The sequence below is a fragment of the Falco peregrinus genome, chromosome 8 (assembly GCF_023634155.1).
Source record: "Falco peregrinus isolate bFalPer1 chromosome 8, bFalPer1.pri, whole genome shotgun sequence".
Taxonomy (NCBI): Eukaryota; Metazoa; Chordata; class Aves; order Falconiformes; family Falconidae; genus Falco; species Falco peregrinus.
The window spans coordinates 30,673,095-30,691,740 of NC_073728.1; the positions used below are offsets into that span (position 1 = coordinate 30,673,095).

Genomic DNA, 18,646 nt, shown 5'->3' on the forward strand with positions numbered 1-18,646 from the left:
GAAACTACTTTTTCATTACTCACTTTGATACCTCTCAGTATTAAAGCATCTGAGGCTGGAATCACAGCCACATCCACAAAGACCTCCCCACAGAGAGCCCTGCACGTTAGGCAAGCTGCAACAGGGAGTACAAACAGGACCACAGGACTTGTAATAAGAAGAGAACCTAGCCAGCATGGCTGCAGCTGCAGGGAGAGAGCAGGTAACTAGCACACAGAAACCAAAACCGGGTATGAACTAAAGAAAAACGATTTGTTTGACCTTTACATGTGTCCGGGTTCTTGGACTCAGTTTTAGAACACTAACCTAAACATATTTCTGAGATTTCAGCAGGCTATACGAATATGTTTAAGTATGGCTTTCTGTTGTTCACTTTTAATGAAGACTGCAACACAGACCTTGTTTCCTTTACATTCAATACCAGTAAGATTCTACATAAAAGCTTTTAAGGGACTAAAATACTGATTGCAATAAATATCTGCATGGCCTCCTTGAGCTGATGGAGCGTGCCAGTGAAGAGTAGCAGAAAGGTCTCTGAGAGGCACCGTTGATTGCTTCTAAGTCTACACATATGTCCACATATCTCCATTAACTGTGCGTTGAAACATCTGAAGAGGAACTGCTGTTGCTGTTGGTGGTCTGGGCCCTCTTTATGTACAAGTTTAGTAGCTTCATCTGAAAGGAACAAACAAACATCAGAACAAGATGCTGGGAAAAACAGGCAGACAAAAGTCATCTGCAAATCTTAAAACTTGCATTCTGTGGTGAACTTAGTTTTGAGCGAGCTGATGCTGGGCTCTCTGGAGGAAAAGCAGAAGCAAAGCTCAGTGTATGTCGGAATGGACAGATGCAGGAGGGTATGCCTAGTTCCACTGAAGTTACAGACAGATTTAAGTGATTTAGGAAAACCTCTTGTATTTCACTTCAGCAGCCATCAGTTCACAGATCTCAGTCCTGCAGCCTGCTCTGGGCAAGCAAGATTCCCACAGAGGTCAGTAGGGCTGCAGGCACACCGGCAGTCCAAGAGCCACGGTCCCTCCTAGGAAACAGCCTGAACTCTCCATGCTTTACAAAACATTCATTTTCAATGACACTTAAATATCTTCACTAACTTGGTACGTCTAGTGAAAATGCAGCTATTAGACTGCATACACTTCCTTTACATGGGTTTGGGGTTTTTTTTGCCTTACCACCTTAGCTCCAGATCCTGCAATGACTCATGCACACATTTAACTTTAAACATGCAGGCAGTCTGCGTAAACCCAGAATTACTCACATGTTTATAGTTAGCTATGTGGTACAGTAAGTCCGTGGCACCTAGGATACTGGCATAATAAAGTTTCTGCAACTTTTTATAGGGGGATTTCCTAACTGCCCAAATATAATGAGGTAAACCTCAGCACCCATAGCTGTCTCTTTCCAGAGCAATTTGAAGGCACAAGTAATTTGTTAAAGGACAAGGCAACCCAATTCAGAAACAAAATCCAACTTCACTCTCAGGTTGTTTTGGCCTACACCACACTTCCTACCCAGGAAAGAAATTACTGCCTCAAAACAACAGAACAAAGCCTTCTGAACTAAGTAACTATTCACATGCAGAGATCTATTTCAGAAACAAAAATGCAGAATTCATCGTAAAATTGCCTAGAAATCTTGGGTACGATGACCTCAGGAGAAGAAATTTTGTGACAATTGCCTAGGCAGCTCTGAAAAGCAATCAATCAAACACTGCCTGCTTCAAGACAAACTGCCAGCTCTTGTCTGAAGGACAGAGCTGAATTAAGGACTTGGCTTCCCTTGTAGTATCAGGTCAGAATTTGAGTTTTGCTGCTAACCTGACTCCAGGGCACAAAGACCTTTGAAGGGTCACTTGTGCTTGCTGGTGTCCCAGAAGGAAAGTGACACACCTGCCGTGCTATTAAAAGTGAAGGTTTACCTGCATTTCTATCACAACCTGCTGCTGAGAGAACCCGCTCTCCCACACATGCCAGCCATGCATTCCCACCACTCTTTGCACCAGATTGCCTGTGCAGTCGCAGAGAGGACTGAAAACTAATTAATTTGTATCGCAGATCTGGTTTTCAGCCAGAGCATCTAGCTGATCCAACTGCCTGCACGGTCACCTCCCTGGATGCAATGCTGAAGGGGCAAGGTAAACATGGCTGTAGCAGGAAGGACCCAGGCAGCGGCAGCTCGCAGTTACACAGGATCAAATACATCAGGAAACCAATCTCTGAACCCCATCAAAATTTTCTTAGTGGGATTTCAAATGCTCATACCGCTGAGCAAGTGCTGTGCTGTCCTACTGGTGTTTGGCAGGGTGAGATAGGATTTAACAGTGTACAGAGAACTTGACACAGAACTACCGTGAAGCCACTGGTCTTGCTGCTAGTAGTGCAAACCGTTCAGCTGGCTATTATCAAAACCCCAGAGACACATCACTCTTGTACCTTGCTTCCCGTGAGCTGTGCAAGATGAGGTTTCAGTTCTTCTCCAATTACTGAATAAATTGCCACTAGGCAAAATACACTAGCTTTACGGACACTGCTCTCTGTATTATCATAACCCTAGGAAACAAGAAAAAAAGGTCAGAAGTCAAACAGCACTTGGCAACATCTTTCTAGAGCAATATACTAGAAAGCTGATGAACATTTTACAAATTTGGCTGACCTGACAGATCAACCGAAAGGCCCTGCTTGACGCAACAGTTTGCAGCCTGAATACTCAGAGCGAGAGAATACTATTCACCCACCTACATCCTCTTTGTTCCTTATATTATTGGTTATTAATATCACGTTACAAGTTATTTAATAACTTGTTTATAGCATTAAGCAAGAACACATAGTTTCTCAACACGAGCTTAGGACTCTTATCAAATATACACACTCCTGTGTCCAGTTCAGATGGCCATATGCTCTCCTGGATGGTCAGGACTTCTTGGAGAGGAGTCCTCGTGCTCCCAGCTTGCCTTCAGAAAAGTCTTAAACATGGCGCTACACACCGAACTGCCTCTGTAACCCGGAGCTTCTTGATTATTTATCAGGTAGGAAATACCACAGAAAAGAAAGTGTTGAAAGATCCCTGTAGGTGTGCTGGATCTCTGGCAGCTTCAGGGGAGCTCGAGCTAGCCACCAGGTCACTCAGCAACTGGTGACATCAGTCCTGTACTCAGGCAGTGATTCATCACTAAGCAGCCATCTCGTGAGGAATGCAGACATCACTTCAGCCTGCTGGACCCTGGCTCCTCCGGATGCAGGGTGACCTCTGCCGGGAAAGCTGGGAGCAGGGATGCAGTTGCGGAGACAAAGTACAGTCTAAAATGACAGTCTGAATCCTAAAGAGTACTGATCTTGAAAAGCAGACCTAGGTGAGCTCTGAGAAACACCAAGCTATTTGAGGAGCGAGGTGGAAAAAAGGCTGAGCCCAGGCCCACAGCAGGGGAACACCCACCCACAGAGACACAACCCACTGCTGGGAGGACAGCTGGGACACAGGGGTGTCTCTGCGGGTCCCAGCCCAAAGGACCCTGAACTCATCAGACGCCTCTGCTTGACCTCAGGTTTCCCTATGGGGCCTGGCATTTCGCTCGTGTGCATCCCAAATCGCTCCTGTGGGGGCAGGCAGGTCCATGCGGTGCAGAGGGCTGTGTCCTGGCAGGCACTGGGCTGGTGCCTTGTACACACCAGTGGGACCATCACCCCACCTCTCCCTCTGCCAACGTGCTTGCAAGGCAGCAGCTGCTTCTTCTCCAGGCATTTAATAACAGAGCCCAACAGTCAGAGCACTTGATCAGGAGAGGGTATGGGCTCAAAGTTCCCTTCGGCCTGAGAGTACTGAGATGCAGAGCATGGGAGAGTGTCTCACGGCGCAGCTTTATCCCCCCAGCTCCATGGGAGCCAGGGCTCCACACCGGGACCAGAGCAAGCACCGTGACTCTCCCCAGCCAAAACCCTGTTTTTGCATGGAGATCCTCATCTGTCCACGGGGATCCTGCCCCTGGCTGTCAAGCTGCACGCTTGTGCTCACGCTGCTCTTGCCCAACGCTCCTCGCCTCCTCTTCACCACTCTGCCAGCGCCCTCGGCACGGTAAACAAGCACACGGGTGACTCCCTCTGCACACATTCCTTCAGCCAGAAGGATCCCCAAATACATCCCAAACGTGAGGAGTAGATTCTTGTGATCACTATGAGTTTCTAAGGTGAAGAAATATCACTGGCAAACTAGGCTCTGAAACAAGATCCATTTTAAGACACGGAAGCAACTAATAAAACAAGTATAACTGCGTTTTTAAAGGCATGCTGCTTCCAAACTCTTCCAGTGCATTGAAGCTCCACTGTTCAGATTGTTGTCTCCAACAATCATGGCTAAAAGCTTTTTACAAGTTGGGATCAATACAGAATTGTCCGATTCCCAGAAGCTGATTTAAGAAAAGAACTTCCAGAGCTGACACTACAAAGCTGGGATGAACGCTAGGATGCACAAGGGAAATTTCTGACTTTGCTCTTGTGCAACTTTTAATGCTCACAATGAGGAGGCTTCTTTATCCCAGTTCTCCACCGAAGTCTTACCCACCCAAACATGTCCTCCCTTTCACATTGACTGATTTGTTCCTGTCACAATCTCTCCCCAGTGAACACACACATGTTCCTCCTCCTTCATTGCTGCTATTTCCCCTCGTTTCCTTCTTGCTTGCAGCCTCATCCCAGCCGCTGGCACTACCAGCTGCTTGTGCAGAGAAACAGAAGACAACACTGCTACAGCCAGTGCTGAAAGCTAAATTCACAATGCAAGAGCAAGCCTTAGCACTTGGAAAAACACAGCTCCCCACCCAGCCTGAGAGGGTTATGAAAGGCTGAATGAAGTCAGCAAGTAGTTTGGTCCTGATTTCAGAGAGGAAAGAACCAGCCTGCCTGCTAGGATTCAAATTCAAGTGCCAAGTGCCAAGTACAATCAAAGCAAAGAACAGCTCAGCCAAATTAAAGGAGGCTGCAAGATATATTGTTTAGGATGTACTAAGAGAGCAGAAGATGTGGCTAATTCCTACTAAAATTTATTACACAGCTGCTACCAGCTTATCTAGGAGTCAGGCCAAGGTGTCTAATTGTGGAACATACACATAAAAATCTGAGTTTTCTTTGCCTTTAACAATAAAATCATCAAAAGCCCAAACAGAAAATCCTAGAGGGATTTACCAAAATGTGGCCCCAGAGGGTCCACCATTCTCTCTTAGGTCACAGATCTCACAAATTACTCAGTGGTGGTTTGTGCTCAGGAGCATTTGTGACATGTGATTCTGTACCTGTAACAATCCAGGAATGATATCAGGAAGGAGCTGATGCAACGATTCCTTGGAAATCCTCTCAATGACTTTCGTCTGCATTTTGATGGCAGCTAAATTAATTGGATAATCTGCAGTCTGAATGATGGGGCAAAGCACCTTGATGCATTGCTCAGGGTGGATGGAACTTGCCAAGGTGGAAGCAGCTTCTTCAGCAGCTCTGACAACCTGGAATGAAAGCAGAGCAAACCTTTATGTTAACGAGGTCACAATTCACAGCCAACACCACTGGTGTGTACTAGGAACGACTGCCAGGAAATGCTTGGGGATATTCATTAACAAATCTGCAGGAGGCTCTGTCAAGACACGACTGACTGAGAATTCACATCCTTTGCCTCCAGTGACATCTTTGTTCCAGCCAGTAGTAAGAAGTCCATCCTACCTAATGTAACTGTGTCAAAGCTGTGGGTAGTTTAAAAGAATCATCTGTCAACCAAGATAGATAGGTACTCCCATCCTAGGAGAGGCAGGAAGATGACATCTCTCCAGCCACTGCCAAAGAACCCAATTCCACCAGCTTAGACTTCATACAAAAATTCTCTCCTTAAACATTATAATGAATGACACCATTGCACCTCTCAGTAAGCATCTCACCCAAGCGCGTGGGTGCCCAAGCTGAGACACCCATACCTACACAGATGTGTCCTGTCATTGCCCAGGTGAACTATGCTGTAATCAAACCAGGCTACAGACACAGAACAGGCTTTAGGGTTTCCCTGACCAGGCAGCTGTGCTCTGAGCACATCTAACCCATTAAGGCAGCACTGGGGTCACTATAAAACATGGGAGAAAGAACAAGTGGAAACACTGATAGCATGCACCTTTTGCAGCTAGCCTACGCTGTAAAGCAGTCACGCAAAACCAGGGAGAATCTAAATTCAATACCACTCTTTCTCTAAGGGAAGGCGAATTCACAACTTTCACACTCTTCCCCAGCAGGTAGGACAGCTAGCTGAAAGAGGAAAGACCCGATTCTGGTCTCTCCTCCCATGAGAGTTTATTCATTTTGCATTCTGCAGTAATTGGATAAAAAAACAGGCTGGGAAGGCAGGTTTTCTTTTTTCAAGTGTCTGTGCTAATTGCCAGGCAACAAAATGAAGCTTCCCCTTGGTTGCACGCTTACTGGCCACAAATCACACACTCTTTGCTTCCCATGTTCCTCTTTCAGTACAAAAGATGGAGGATGCTTTCGCTCATTTTTTCTCACTCCCCTCTTCTCAGGGCTTACTTTTAAAGCAGGGTAAAATCCTGAGTGGACAGAGACTTAAATCCGACACCTCAACTCTAAGAAGAAAGAAGCATTCACAAATCCTCATGCTTAGGATCTCCCAGCTAGCCCCTAACTGAGCCCAGGAGCGTTCATACAGCCTTTCAAGGCACCCCCTCTTTCGTGACTGCGCAGGAAGCTCAGATGCCTAGCCCCAGTTCTCCAACTCATCCCAAAGCTCAACTACCTCAGGTTGTCTGAGGTCAATACTTTGAAACCAGCACTAGGAAATCTGTGCAAGGCAATCCACAAAAAAGCAAATAAATCAAACCACAGGTCTCCCATCACTTTGACTGAAGCCATAGCTGCTGGATTCTCCTTGTTCCCCTCTTCCACACACTGTCATGGTATCAGACTCAAGGATTTCTATTTGACTAAGGCAACCCATGGAGAGATGTAGTTCTAGAAAAGACTGAAAGTGAGCTTTCATTATTTTTAAGTAACTACTGTGGATAATGCATGAGCCAGGAGTATCTGGAAGTTTATCTCAGTCCTTACTAGGACAAGAATGTCTCCCTACCTGGACTACAAAACATTTTCCAGAAAGTTTTAACTGATTTTTAAGATCGCAGCAATGAATAGTGACCAGAAGAGATCACCTCCATCTACAAAGCCTGCTTCACCCACAGTCTTAGCATCACAGCCACACGGTTATCATTAATCTTCCACTCATGCTGACAGCTACGCCCCTGAAACAGGAATGACCACAAGATACCTATATCCCCAGGAAATAACAGTAAAACTCCACCACCTGGCATTCTCTAAAGAAAACCCAACAGTGAATGTGTTCTCAGATACTACATGTAGTACGAGTATTGCATGCAGGCAAGGTACAGGCAGGATGGTGAAGCAGACCTGAGACCTTGACTGCTTCTGTATCAGTGCCATATTTACAGAAGAAAAGCTGTCAAACTGCTCCATCTACTTCAGACCTTTCTCAGCATTTAATTACAATACTAAAACATATTCCAAGAAGAATGGTAATCCACAATGTGGTCAATATTCAAAGAATTTCATCCTGAAAGATCTGTGAATGAGTAACCAAGCAGAACAGAATGCTTGTTTTCCCACTTCTAGCAAATTTTCCCTCTTCCAGCTATTTCTTTCCTAATTCCTCTTCAATTTCACATGAGAAGCAGGAAAGTTTATTTTTTTCCACATAAGCTAGTGCTTGCTTCTAAGCTAGTACCACGTGATTTTGTTGGGAAAGGAGAGGAACACCCTAGTTAAAGGAAACCTAATGCCATGCTTTGGTACCACGGTGTTGAATTGCTGGCATGGATGAAGTCAGGAGCTCCCAGGAGGTCTCCTTTAAAGGAATTCCTTCTTGGCACCACAGCTTTTGACATTTGCTTTCCCAGTGCTGAAACGCTGCTACCATCAAGCTTTCCACAAACAATGCAGTAGGCTTACAGAGAGTCCAGATATCTTGTAATGAGTTTAACAACATTCACAAGCAAGTCACTAGCTAAAAAAAACCCAACTCTAACTATTTGGACACAGGCTGCTTGGAGATGTTGCAAAGCAAAATCCCAGATACTGTTAATAAATGTTTTCACACACCCTCTGAAAGAAAAGCTTGCACATGTATCACGACTCACTAAAACAAAAAAAAAGTTTAATTTTTTTTTAAGACCTTAAAACCCCTTGGCATCCTACTTGATAAGAAAGCAACACTATTACAGTATGTACAGTATGCATCTATGGACAGACTCTGATCTCAAATATACTACTGTAAACTCCAAACAGTAGCGTAGGTAAAAATTCATCCTATTTGCATACAGGTTACCATGCACATCAAGTTGCAGGTACGAGGCAAGTGCATGAGAGAAAACCGTTTTTTAAAAGTCTTTTAACCAATTGCAAGCACAAGGAGTTAAGACAGTCGTAATTTTTCACAAAACAAGCGAGGGTTCAAATAGCAACAACGGTCATACATATATTGCACATCATATGGTCAGCAAGAAAAGTTGTGAAGGTGCAGGATTTATTTATGTCCCTGCAAATCCTCTTTTCAGCAAAGCTGCCCATTTCTAGCAAGGATCTGGCTACATTTACACAGCAGTTGAGTATTTCACATCATTTCTCCCTGAATTGTCCTCCCTCTGAATACAGAGGGCTGTATTACATGTGTCCAGTATGCTTCCTGCTGATATTAGCTTGTAAATGTGACAACACCAGGGAGACTGGAGAATTCCAAGTCTTCCAAGAGCACATCTGGCAGACAACATCTGCATCTAAGCCACACTACAGCAAAACCCCTAAGCTTATGTTTACCTTTAATAACAGCTGAAGTCTCATTGACAATGAAATTCAAGCATGTGCTTACACGTTTGCTTGAATCAGAGCCTCTGCAGGTAACTAGCTCCAGGCCCTGGCTCCCTTGGAAAGGACAGGCAGGGGACAGGGTGTAGGAGGGGGTAGGGCAATACCAGCTGAGAGTGAGCCAAAAAGACAAGCTCATCCCCGCCGGCACAGAAAGCTGAATGCCACCGTTCTGCAATGCAAATACCAGACCATACCAAAAGGTCTTTCCTTCGGCTCTGGCAGAACAAAACATTCAGCCACCCAGACTGACTCTGCATCCCACAAGGGAAAGCATGGCTCTGAATGCTTACACAGCAGCTTAGAGTCCTGCTCGCCTGGTAATGCCAGAGAAAGCAGCAGCATTCCCACACAGAGGAAAATGAATTATCAAAAGATACAAACTGCCAGGTCATTTGGCAACAAGAACATACAATTATAGCAGAGTTTAGCAAAGGTATTTTGCCATGAGGCATAACACTTCTGTCTTGCAAATTACACATACCATACAATATAAAAAAATCAAGTAACTTTTTTAACCGGGGCTTTAACCTGACCAGCAGAGTGAGACAACCTTAAAAGGAGTGGGAGAAACAAGCATCAAGCAACATCTTCCGTCTTCGGAGGCAAGATCAACAGGTACATGATGGGAAGTGACAGGAATGGCTCATACTAACAGCAGACACCAAAAAAAAGTAGTGGCCATGAAATGCATCCTTTAAAATTGATTAAAAGAAAGGGTGCTGTTCACTACATGCTCAGACTGGAGAACTCATTGGTGCCAGAGGATTAAAAATTAGACAAATTTACTGAAGAAAAAACAAAGGGCAAAACACATGGAGGTGCAGACAGTACCATTATCTTGGGAAGGCTGTAAGCTTCAGACAGCTGGAAGGAGGGAGGATACCCACAGGGAAGCATCATTGCATGGTTGCTTCTTGCTAGTCAGTTAGGTAGAGTATCAAGTGAAGCAAACTTTTTGTCTGACCTAATATAATTATTCTCAGTGATCTTAGAAATATGAAAGAAAACTAGCAAAGCCATCAGATGATGACGGCAATTGGAAGCAGCAAGTTCAAAAGGGTGGCTATGAAGCAAGATGTGCAAGACTAGAGCACGCCTGCAGTGTTTTAAGAACACAGACACTAAGCTCTGTATAAGGTATGTCACAAACATACCTCCCAGTAAAAGCTTAGAGCAAACCACGACTTGAACTGGATAGCTCGACATTATTCAACACAGGGCAGGTAGCCTAAGAATGCAGATCAAAAAGATAGCACTTTGCCTTAAAAGAAGCAGGTTTTTCTCCTTTCCAAAGGCTTACCTTATTCTCTACATGCTAGAGACTAGATTCAGCCTGACTTCTGCTGGCATAATATCAGCTGTGTTTGCTGGTGGGTTCCTTGAAAGATATCTGCAGTGCATTAAAGACCTTTTCAGTGAGCCTCCCGAAAGAGAAAAGTTGTTGTATTTCCACCCAGTTTGCTTTAGGGAAGGAGCCATTTCACGAGCACAAAGCACAGGTAAGGCTGTTCACCTCTAACGATGTCTTCCTTAATGTTATAAAGGAGTAAGCTTCAAAGTAACAGGTTAGGGGTCCCACAAACATGCACAAGAAATGCTTTCCGATTTCAATGGGAGGGGATATGCTGATGTGCAGTATTAGAACAGCGTGATCCAAACAGCCACCTGCCACAGATCCCTTCCTTTTCACAGAAAAGCTCACTGGCAGCATCAGTGTTCTACAGAATTTGCTAGACAAACTTTGGATGACAAGTCCCACTGTTTACTTGGTTCACAGTGCACTGCAGCCACGGGACCTTGATCGCTTAAGACAGCCAGAACCAAGACCCCATTTCTTCTGCATAATTTCTTCTGCTCAGCTATTACTCTCAGCACATTACAGATGTTGCTTGCTGCCCGATGGCTGCAGGAAGCAGCTTGTCTGTGGTAATCTGCTCTTGGTCAGTATGCAGCAGCTTTCTAAAGGGTTTTGAAGGTTTCATTTTTGCTTTGAAGTGACATAAGCTATGGGCAAATAAGTTAAGAAAATTACATGTCCTGACTCACCTAAGGCAGAACATGCCAGGTTCATAGGCTGCATAGGGCATCGGTGTAACACGCTGGGATATCAGCAGAGCAGCACCTGCATACCTACATGAGAGCTGTGCGTAGGACTGTAAGACGGAGTACTTTGCCACAATTGCTAGTTGCACCACCTCTGCAGAAAGTCGTAGAGGATGAGGCAGTGTAGGTAAACCCCAGTGAAAACTCACGAGGCTTTGTACACTATTATGAAGCCCGTAGAGTGCCAGAGAAGTTTACTAAGCAGGAGAATAACGTTTTGCTTTCGGGCTTACAAGGCATGCGGCGATGTTTCTGACCCAATTTTTGCCATCTAGAGGTGGTTACTTAAAGCCTGCATAATCTGCACTGGAGGGGATGGAGGTTTACCAATACCTAACTGGGCAAACTCCCATCCCTGAAGGCTTTTCAGTCTGATCCAGACAGGAACAAACAATTAAGAACTTGGACTCAAAGCAGGAAGTGGACTCAGCAATGGGGAGTGCTAAGCGATGAAAAAACAATGTGATTTTTATAAGGGACTCTGAGGAGATGAAGTAGATTAGACTGCTTCTCCTGTGCAGTAAGTATTTGAAACATGTTGGGAATAAGAAAAAAGCACATAAACATATACAACAAAACACCAACAACTGCCAAGCTGCAGCACTTGGCAGCTTCCACCATGGACTATGTATCAATTAACCTTAAAGACTGTGATCATTTAGTGCTTTTCTTCTTTAGTAAGCTACATTTTGCAGACTACATAGATCATACCACCATCAGTGGACAGTCACAAACCACCTTGTCAATGTCAGAGACCAGTCTAAAACCATCCCAGCAAGACAGTGGTTAACATCTACAGTTAACCGATAGTTGTGATTTCTTCTTTTTCACCCTCTTTTAGAGAGTTACAACAAAGAATGTTACACCCCGATTATGCTTATGGATCTTCTGGATAATAAAAGACCAAAAGTAGGTATCCTTTCCCTACGCATAGCAAATACACATCAGCTATCTCTATAGACCTAACTGCAGAGAAAAACTGTGTGGCAGAGAGTGAAGCAGGGAATTAACTTCCTATGATTTTCATGTTGTAAGCATTTCCCAAGCTAATGAACTATTTCTGTTTTACTATATTCAATAGTAAGAACTTATACTCATTTTGCTGGTGTGAACTGAAGCAATGTCATATCAATGGTATTGGGTCAGCAGGCAGCATCTCTCCTTAGTTACGGGTGAGTAACTACACTGGAACAAATGAGTTAATATTAACTAATTGGCAACAGAAAGATGGTTCTCTTCCAAATAACTCCAAACAAAGAGTGATAAAAATCAACAAGATTTAATACCATCCACAATTTCAATTATGTTCTAATGCTCCAAAAGTAAGTGAAAGGCATTTACATGTCAACCCCCATAAATATTTACAGTTATGACTGAAGCAGGCTTGACTCTTCACATAACCCCATTAAATCAACGGCATTGAATAGACTGTTATACTACAAACAGTATAAAAACAGGCTGAAGTTAAAAAATGCTAACTAGACACAGATCTCAACCCAGAGCCTTCTAGTCTGTAGCCTAGGGTTACGTTAATTTAGAAGCCCCGTTGAAGTCTGTGCTTTGCCAATCTCCTGCATCTGCACTCAAAACAAGGCGCGACTCGGCACGTACCGTCTTCCTTCCCTGTGTCATAGGAAGAGAAGTGGTGCTCTCAGCTGTCCTGCCCTGCTGATCCTAGACCTCGCCTTCAGCAACAGTAGGCAGAAGAGTTCAAGCCATGGCAAAGATCCAACTGTCTAAAAACTTCTGCTCGGACTTGGAAAAACAGCCAGTTATCCAGGCATCCCAAAATATCTCACTAACCTAACACTGCTTCCAATTATATAATCTGGAATAAAAGCACAGACCCTGTTTGTTTCAAACAATCTTCAACTAGATATCAGCACTCAATTGGAGGAGGGGATGATCTCTGCTGGTTGGTGAACGTGTCGGTTATAACCTGTTGTTTGGTCCCTCCTGGTCATACTGAACTGAGCAGCAATATTGGAATTTGGGTACACAAATGAACCTTCCTGATTTCCAAAGAACTGCCTCTTAGTATGATGATTTCTTAGAGACAGTACCCAAGATTAACAGTTCTGTACCATGCTCCTCTTCAAACTCGCTTTGCTCAGTCACTTTAGATCGAGTCTCTTGGGACATATGTAACACAAAACGTGAGCGATAACTTGGGGCAATTAGCAGTCCCTGTGCTGAAGACAAAACTCAGGTAAGACAGACAAACAGATACAGCTCGGTCAAACAGTTGTTCTCTGTTAATTTAGGCAGCCTGTTGCATGCCAAAGGATCTCAAACCATAAACCAGGGTCACTCCTGTCTTCTACAAGGCAGAAGCAGCCCAGAAACACAACAAACCCTGGAGTGACATTTTTATCAGGGCATCACTGGCGCAAGGATCAACACTTTCCCAACCAAATTATATAGCAGCTTTCCTCGAAATAGTTTTTACACTCCAGAAGATGATTTTATCTTATGCAGTCTAAGGGCAGTGCACCACTGCCTTAATATTGCTCTGACTTAGTGAAAAAGAAAACAGACCACTCAGACCTTCCCTTCCCTTCTTCAGCTATTCTTTGAAAGTGCCCTTCAATCACAAATTGGCAATTTTCCACTTTATCTCCTGCTCAGTGGGATCAAGTCAAAGGGCAGCTCCTCCACCCCTCATGGAGAGAGCAGTGCTGCTAAGTCAGTGGTGAGAGCGAGCTGGAGGGCCACCACGGCATGGGAATTTGTGACCTGCTGGTCCGGGGCTATGAGTTTGACCAATTGAGCCATGCCCAAATGGACTCTCAGTTAATTTTTCACAGACTTAACTGAATTAGCAAGCCCCAGCAACAGGTAAAAATACCTTAAAGCATATTCCCAGGTATATCTTTAGCCTAGCTCATGCAGATACCCGAGTGCTTGGTATCCTTTCCTACCTTCATGAATGCTGATATTTTCAAACTACTGACAGACAGCTGATGCCTTTCATGGGCTGCATCATGATTCCGAGAGTCCCATCCACACAGGGATCACAAGGACCAGAAAAACATATACAGCAAATTAAAAAATCCAGCACCAGTGCCACCACTTAATACAGCTGTGCACACACAACTGTTTTAGCAGCAGACGGCAAAATAGAAATATACCTGCAGCATCCTATGATAGCTGCCACCCAAAGGCAAACTGCTGAACATAAACTTTCAAGAAGCCAGTGAAGACATCTGGTCCTCCAAGAAGTCATTCAAGCTAAAAAAGCAAAGCCTTTCTCATATGGAACAGATGAATAGACAACATCAGGATCTACTTCATTCAGATTAGGGACAAGGTGCAGCAGTTGCAAATATGGTATCTTTAAATTATGAAGATGTTACAGAAAACCACTGTAAATCAAAGCCGTGCTAGGCACAGCACAGCAGCTACCTGCTAATAGCAACACAGCTCAATTATTTTTCTACAAAGAAGTGCCAGAACTCACATGTCTTCATTCCTAGCTTGAGCTTTGCTTTCTCTACAGCAGACTTACTCTTCTCCACTTTTCCTCAGGAGGCACCTCATGCAAATTCTGAAGAACCATACCACACCACAAGCATGAAGAACATAGTGTAGGGAATACAGAGGTATAAAGTGTCACGTCTTCAACATTGTTCTTGATTTCTATAAAACCCACCAGTCCCACGAGGACAGTGAATTCTGAGGGGCATTCAAAATAATGCCAGAGACAATCTGGAAAGGTCCTGCTAGAAATGGCAGCTTTGGAGGACACTCAGACAAAAACTACAAAGGGCACGGAGTCAAGGTGAGCTGAGAAGTATGCAACCAGGAAAACCTGCCAATAAAAGGCACTCCTTCAGAACATAATGTTTTGTCCGACTGCTTTATCGGGAAATCAATTTACAACTGCTTCTTATTACTCTGAACTGAAAATGACAGGAGTGCAAAGGCTCTACATCAGGAAGAGTAAGGTAGGCAGAATATGGCAATCCTCATTCACTAAAGGATTAAACATTTTCTACTTTTGAATTTTAGAGAAATCCATCTTGCTTGTTTCTTTCCCTACAGGTGTTTTTTGTTTTGTTGTTTTGGTTTATAAACAGTAAAGTTTCTGCTACACACAGCTAACATAACCTTGAGCCAGTTACACAATACTCTGGAGTCTTGTCTGATCTATACAATGATCTTTTTTACGGCCAAAGCTCTCCAGATGGAGATGCCTAAAACTGCTAATTTAGGACAAACTTGTTACAGAGAAGAGTAAGCGTCTTAGATTTCAAAGCAAGGACTTTGATAATAAAGCCATCACAGACATACAGAGAAATTCACACAGCACTTTCTCGCAACATACAGAAGGTAGATTAAAAGATGCAGGCTGGAAGTCAATCTACAAAGACTGACTTTCAATGTAATTTGAATCGATCTACTTCAAATGTTATCATCACATCCCTTTATTTTTGTTTTACTCCAAAAGAGTACTTTCAGCTTTACACATGACTTCTCCCACAAAATGAGAATGCAATTCACCCTTCCCTCTGCTTCTTCCTCTGACCCAGCTTCTTTTCAGCTTCATGGCCTCTGTCCATTTCCTCCTGTTACTCACCAGTTCCCAGTTCTCCAGTGTGGCCCAATTTCAGCAGTTTTCAAACAAAATTCTGCTTGAATGGGCTTTGTGTTCTCCAGTACATTTCCTACCCTCACCTGTACAGACAGAGGGAGCACACTGCGCTCCACAAAATTATTAAACATGCACTTTTTCCACTGCAGGGTCTCAGCCTCTCCCAGAATGAGCACAGAAATCCTGGGAAGCTGGTGAACAGTGGCTTACAATTCCAGATAGCTCCAAGTCCACTTACACAGCTCTGCCAGTCTCAATTTTTTTCCTCCCTGGCTCAGCATGTAAAAATCCTGTCTCTTCATATTTGGGAGACTTAATACCAATTTATTCTGCTGTCAAGATGGGTCAATGTGTTTGCTCGTTGAGTCTCACAGGTCCTATTTTTCTTCAGCAGGTCCATATTGCTTTCCCAGTAGCAACACGGAAAGACTCACCTCCTTGTGGGAATCCTTATGTGCTTCCAGTGTTTTCATGATAGTCAACTCCGCATAGTTCTTAAACCTTGCAGGCTGGTTCCGCAAGATCTCTCTCAGGACTCTCAGCGCCAGGGCTCTTATTGAATGCTGTGTCAAAAGAGAAATCCACATTAGAAAAAGTCTGTTCTCAAAACTGCAGCTTGAAGTAAATTCTCATGACTCCCTAAATGTCCACATGAAATCTTCTATTGCTCTATCAGCTCCAGTGGAGTGAGCAGTGTTATCACCATAACTAACATTCAGAATCAAGTCTCCTTGCCTGCTTTTGTACAAAATTTCACAGAAAATGACTGTTCTCACAGATATAAGGAAGAATCAGAATGACATGACTTTGTTAAAATTCTATCCTCTTTTGGCAATGAAATACGAATTTGTACCCAAAGCAGCACATTTGCATTACATGAATCTACAAAGAAGCTCAGATCACATTTGTTTTGCCCTTACTCTTTTGCTTAGCTTTGTGGAAACTGAGCTACAACCATCCAGAACAGCTGTTTCTCAGGTACTAATGCAGTAAAAAAATATCAACTCTTTTCCTGTAACTCCTATGGAAATTATTTTCAAGAACGGTTAAGTCATTGTAGTCAACGCTGGCCTATGTGTTAATCCTTTCTATCAAAAGATCATTACCAGAATGGATTTGTAACACCTGCTTCAGTTTCACAACTGTTATATTAAGCTTTTGGCCTGTGGCCACTCCAAATAGATTCTATCATTTCAGCAGAGGAACACTTACTTTACTCTATACTCAGCCTTTAAAGCATGTCCTTCACTGTTCATCTGCAAAATTCATGCAGTAGCACAATTCACATGTGCAACTAGAGCAGCTCATGCTCATACTACAAACAACAACTGAGAAAGTGTCAGCCACCTACACTGCTTCAGAATTAGTATTTCCGAGTGTGCGCCACATACTTTACAAGGAATATAAGAAATACAATGAATTTTGAATCAGATGAAACAAAAAAAAAAAAAAGAACTGAGTGCTCTGAAGCCTAAATATTGTAACATTCAGGTGGAGCATGGCTCTGATGTGAAGGTGCAGCAGGGTGCTGAGCCTTTACCCAAATAGCTGAACAAGTAGCCCCAAGTGGAAAAAGTAAAAGTCCAGCCTGTAAATTACCACTCTGATCAACTATCACATACAAAGATGTGCTAATACCACAGCTTATTTTTAATACTTCAAAACAAGATCCCCTATAAAAGCAGTTTGTTCTTGATGACATTGAGAGACCCATCCCATGAGATCTAATAGCCTTGATCTTTAAACCACAGAGAAAAAAACCCCTAAATTATTCTAGGGTACCTTCATTCTCTTTTTTGTGGGAATGGGTATGATACAGTTAAGAGCTGGTAACTTCATCCTAACTCAGGAGGGAACAGCTTTTGAAATCTTGATAGTTTTTGCACCAGATTAGAAGATAAATTCTTTTCTGATTCTAGTTGAATTTCCTAGTTATTTGTCACTAACACTCCAGAGAGAGGGAGGAAAACTGGGACACTTCATCATTGAGCACACTGAAAACAAAAGCAGAGTTGTCAACCTTCAAAAGGAAAAAAAATGAGCAGTGCAGCATCCCTGACAAGATGCTGTACAAATGCAGCGGGTTTCATTTAAACTAGCGTTTAGGAACTACAACCCTAGATGAAGCAATGTGCAGAAGAGTTAAGACAAAATTCTACATCTCACATCTTTGTCTCCAAGTGTTTCCAGCAGCAAGAGCAGAATGGTTTTGAAATGCTCCTCCCAAACTCCAAGGTTATCTTCCCTTGTGATCTTGAGCAGTTCCAAGAGAGCTCCTTTCCGCTCCTCCACCCGCTCGTTGTGGTTGGAGAGCTCCTTCAGAAGATCAGCCACCAAATCTGAATGGTCAATGGGTACTTCTAGGACAAATGGCAGCAAATCATTTGGGGAAACAGGGAGAAAGATCAAAGCTGCCAAGATTACTAACCCTCTACAGAACAAAGTGCATTTAACAAGGGACCTCCCAAAAAAGCACCAAATTCCAGGTGGTCTCAGCCAAGCAGCCAAGAGAATCTGACTAGCCCACAATTTCACCTGAGTTCAGAACACAGCTCATGAATCTGCACAGCGTTTCTAACAAACCAGGAAGGGACGACGACTGAATTTCATCCAGTTCCAGTAACTACTTCTACCAGGTAAGAATTACCGCAGTTTTTCCCAGACACACACCCCCAAAACAATGACCTTCAGATCAAAGTACAGTCACTCATCAGCGTACTGCAGAATAACAAAGCTAAGGTGTAGCATCACTGAAGTGAAGCTAAATGTTCAGTAACAACAAGCTATTGAGATGTTTCAGTCATAAAGAGTAGGAGGTCCCCAAAATAGCGTCCCTATGGATGCATTTAGATGCTTAAGGGACAAGTCTGAGGGAAACTCTAGGCAAACAAAAATTAAAATTGCAGTATAACATTTTCTCAATAGCCACAGATCAGGTTCTGCTGGTACATGGGAACAAAGAGCATTTCATACTCAACTCAGATGCAAATTAATACACAACATATGCATGGGCAGG

At 43.4% G+C, this 18,646-nt stretch overlaps 1 protein-coding gene across 1 annotated transcript in view; it reads right to left on the minus strand.

Moving 5' to 3' along the window:
* Positions 1-347: 347 nt before the first annotated feature.
* Positions 348-18,646, minus strand: part of CLASP1 (cytoplasmic linker associated protein 1) — a 181,290-nt gene continuing 162,991 nt past the window's right edge. Inside the window, exons 35-39 of the mRNA XM_055811576.1 lie at positions 17,797-17,990; positions 16,065-16,193; positions 5,300-5,506; positions 2,451-2,567; positions 348-675 (exon numbers count right to left, since the gene is read on the minus strand). Coding sequence (XP_055667551.1) covers positions 589-675; positions 2,451-2,567; positions 5,300-5,506; positions 16,065-16,193; positions 17,797-17,990 — 734 coding nt within the window. The 3' untranslated portion in view covers positions 348-588. The remainder of the gene's footprint in view (positions 676-2,450; positions 2,568-5,299; positions 5,507-16,064; positions 16,194-17,796; positions 17,991-18,646) is intronic.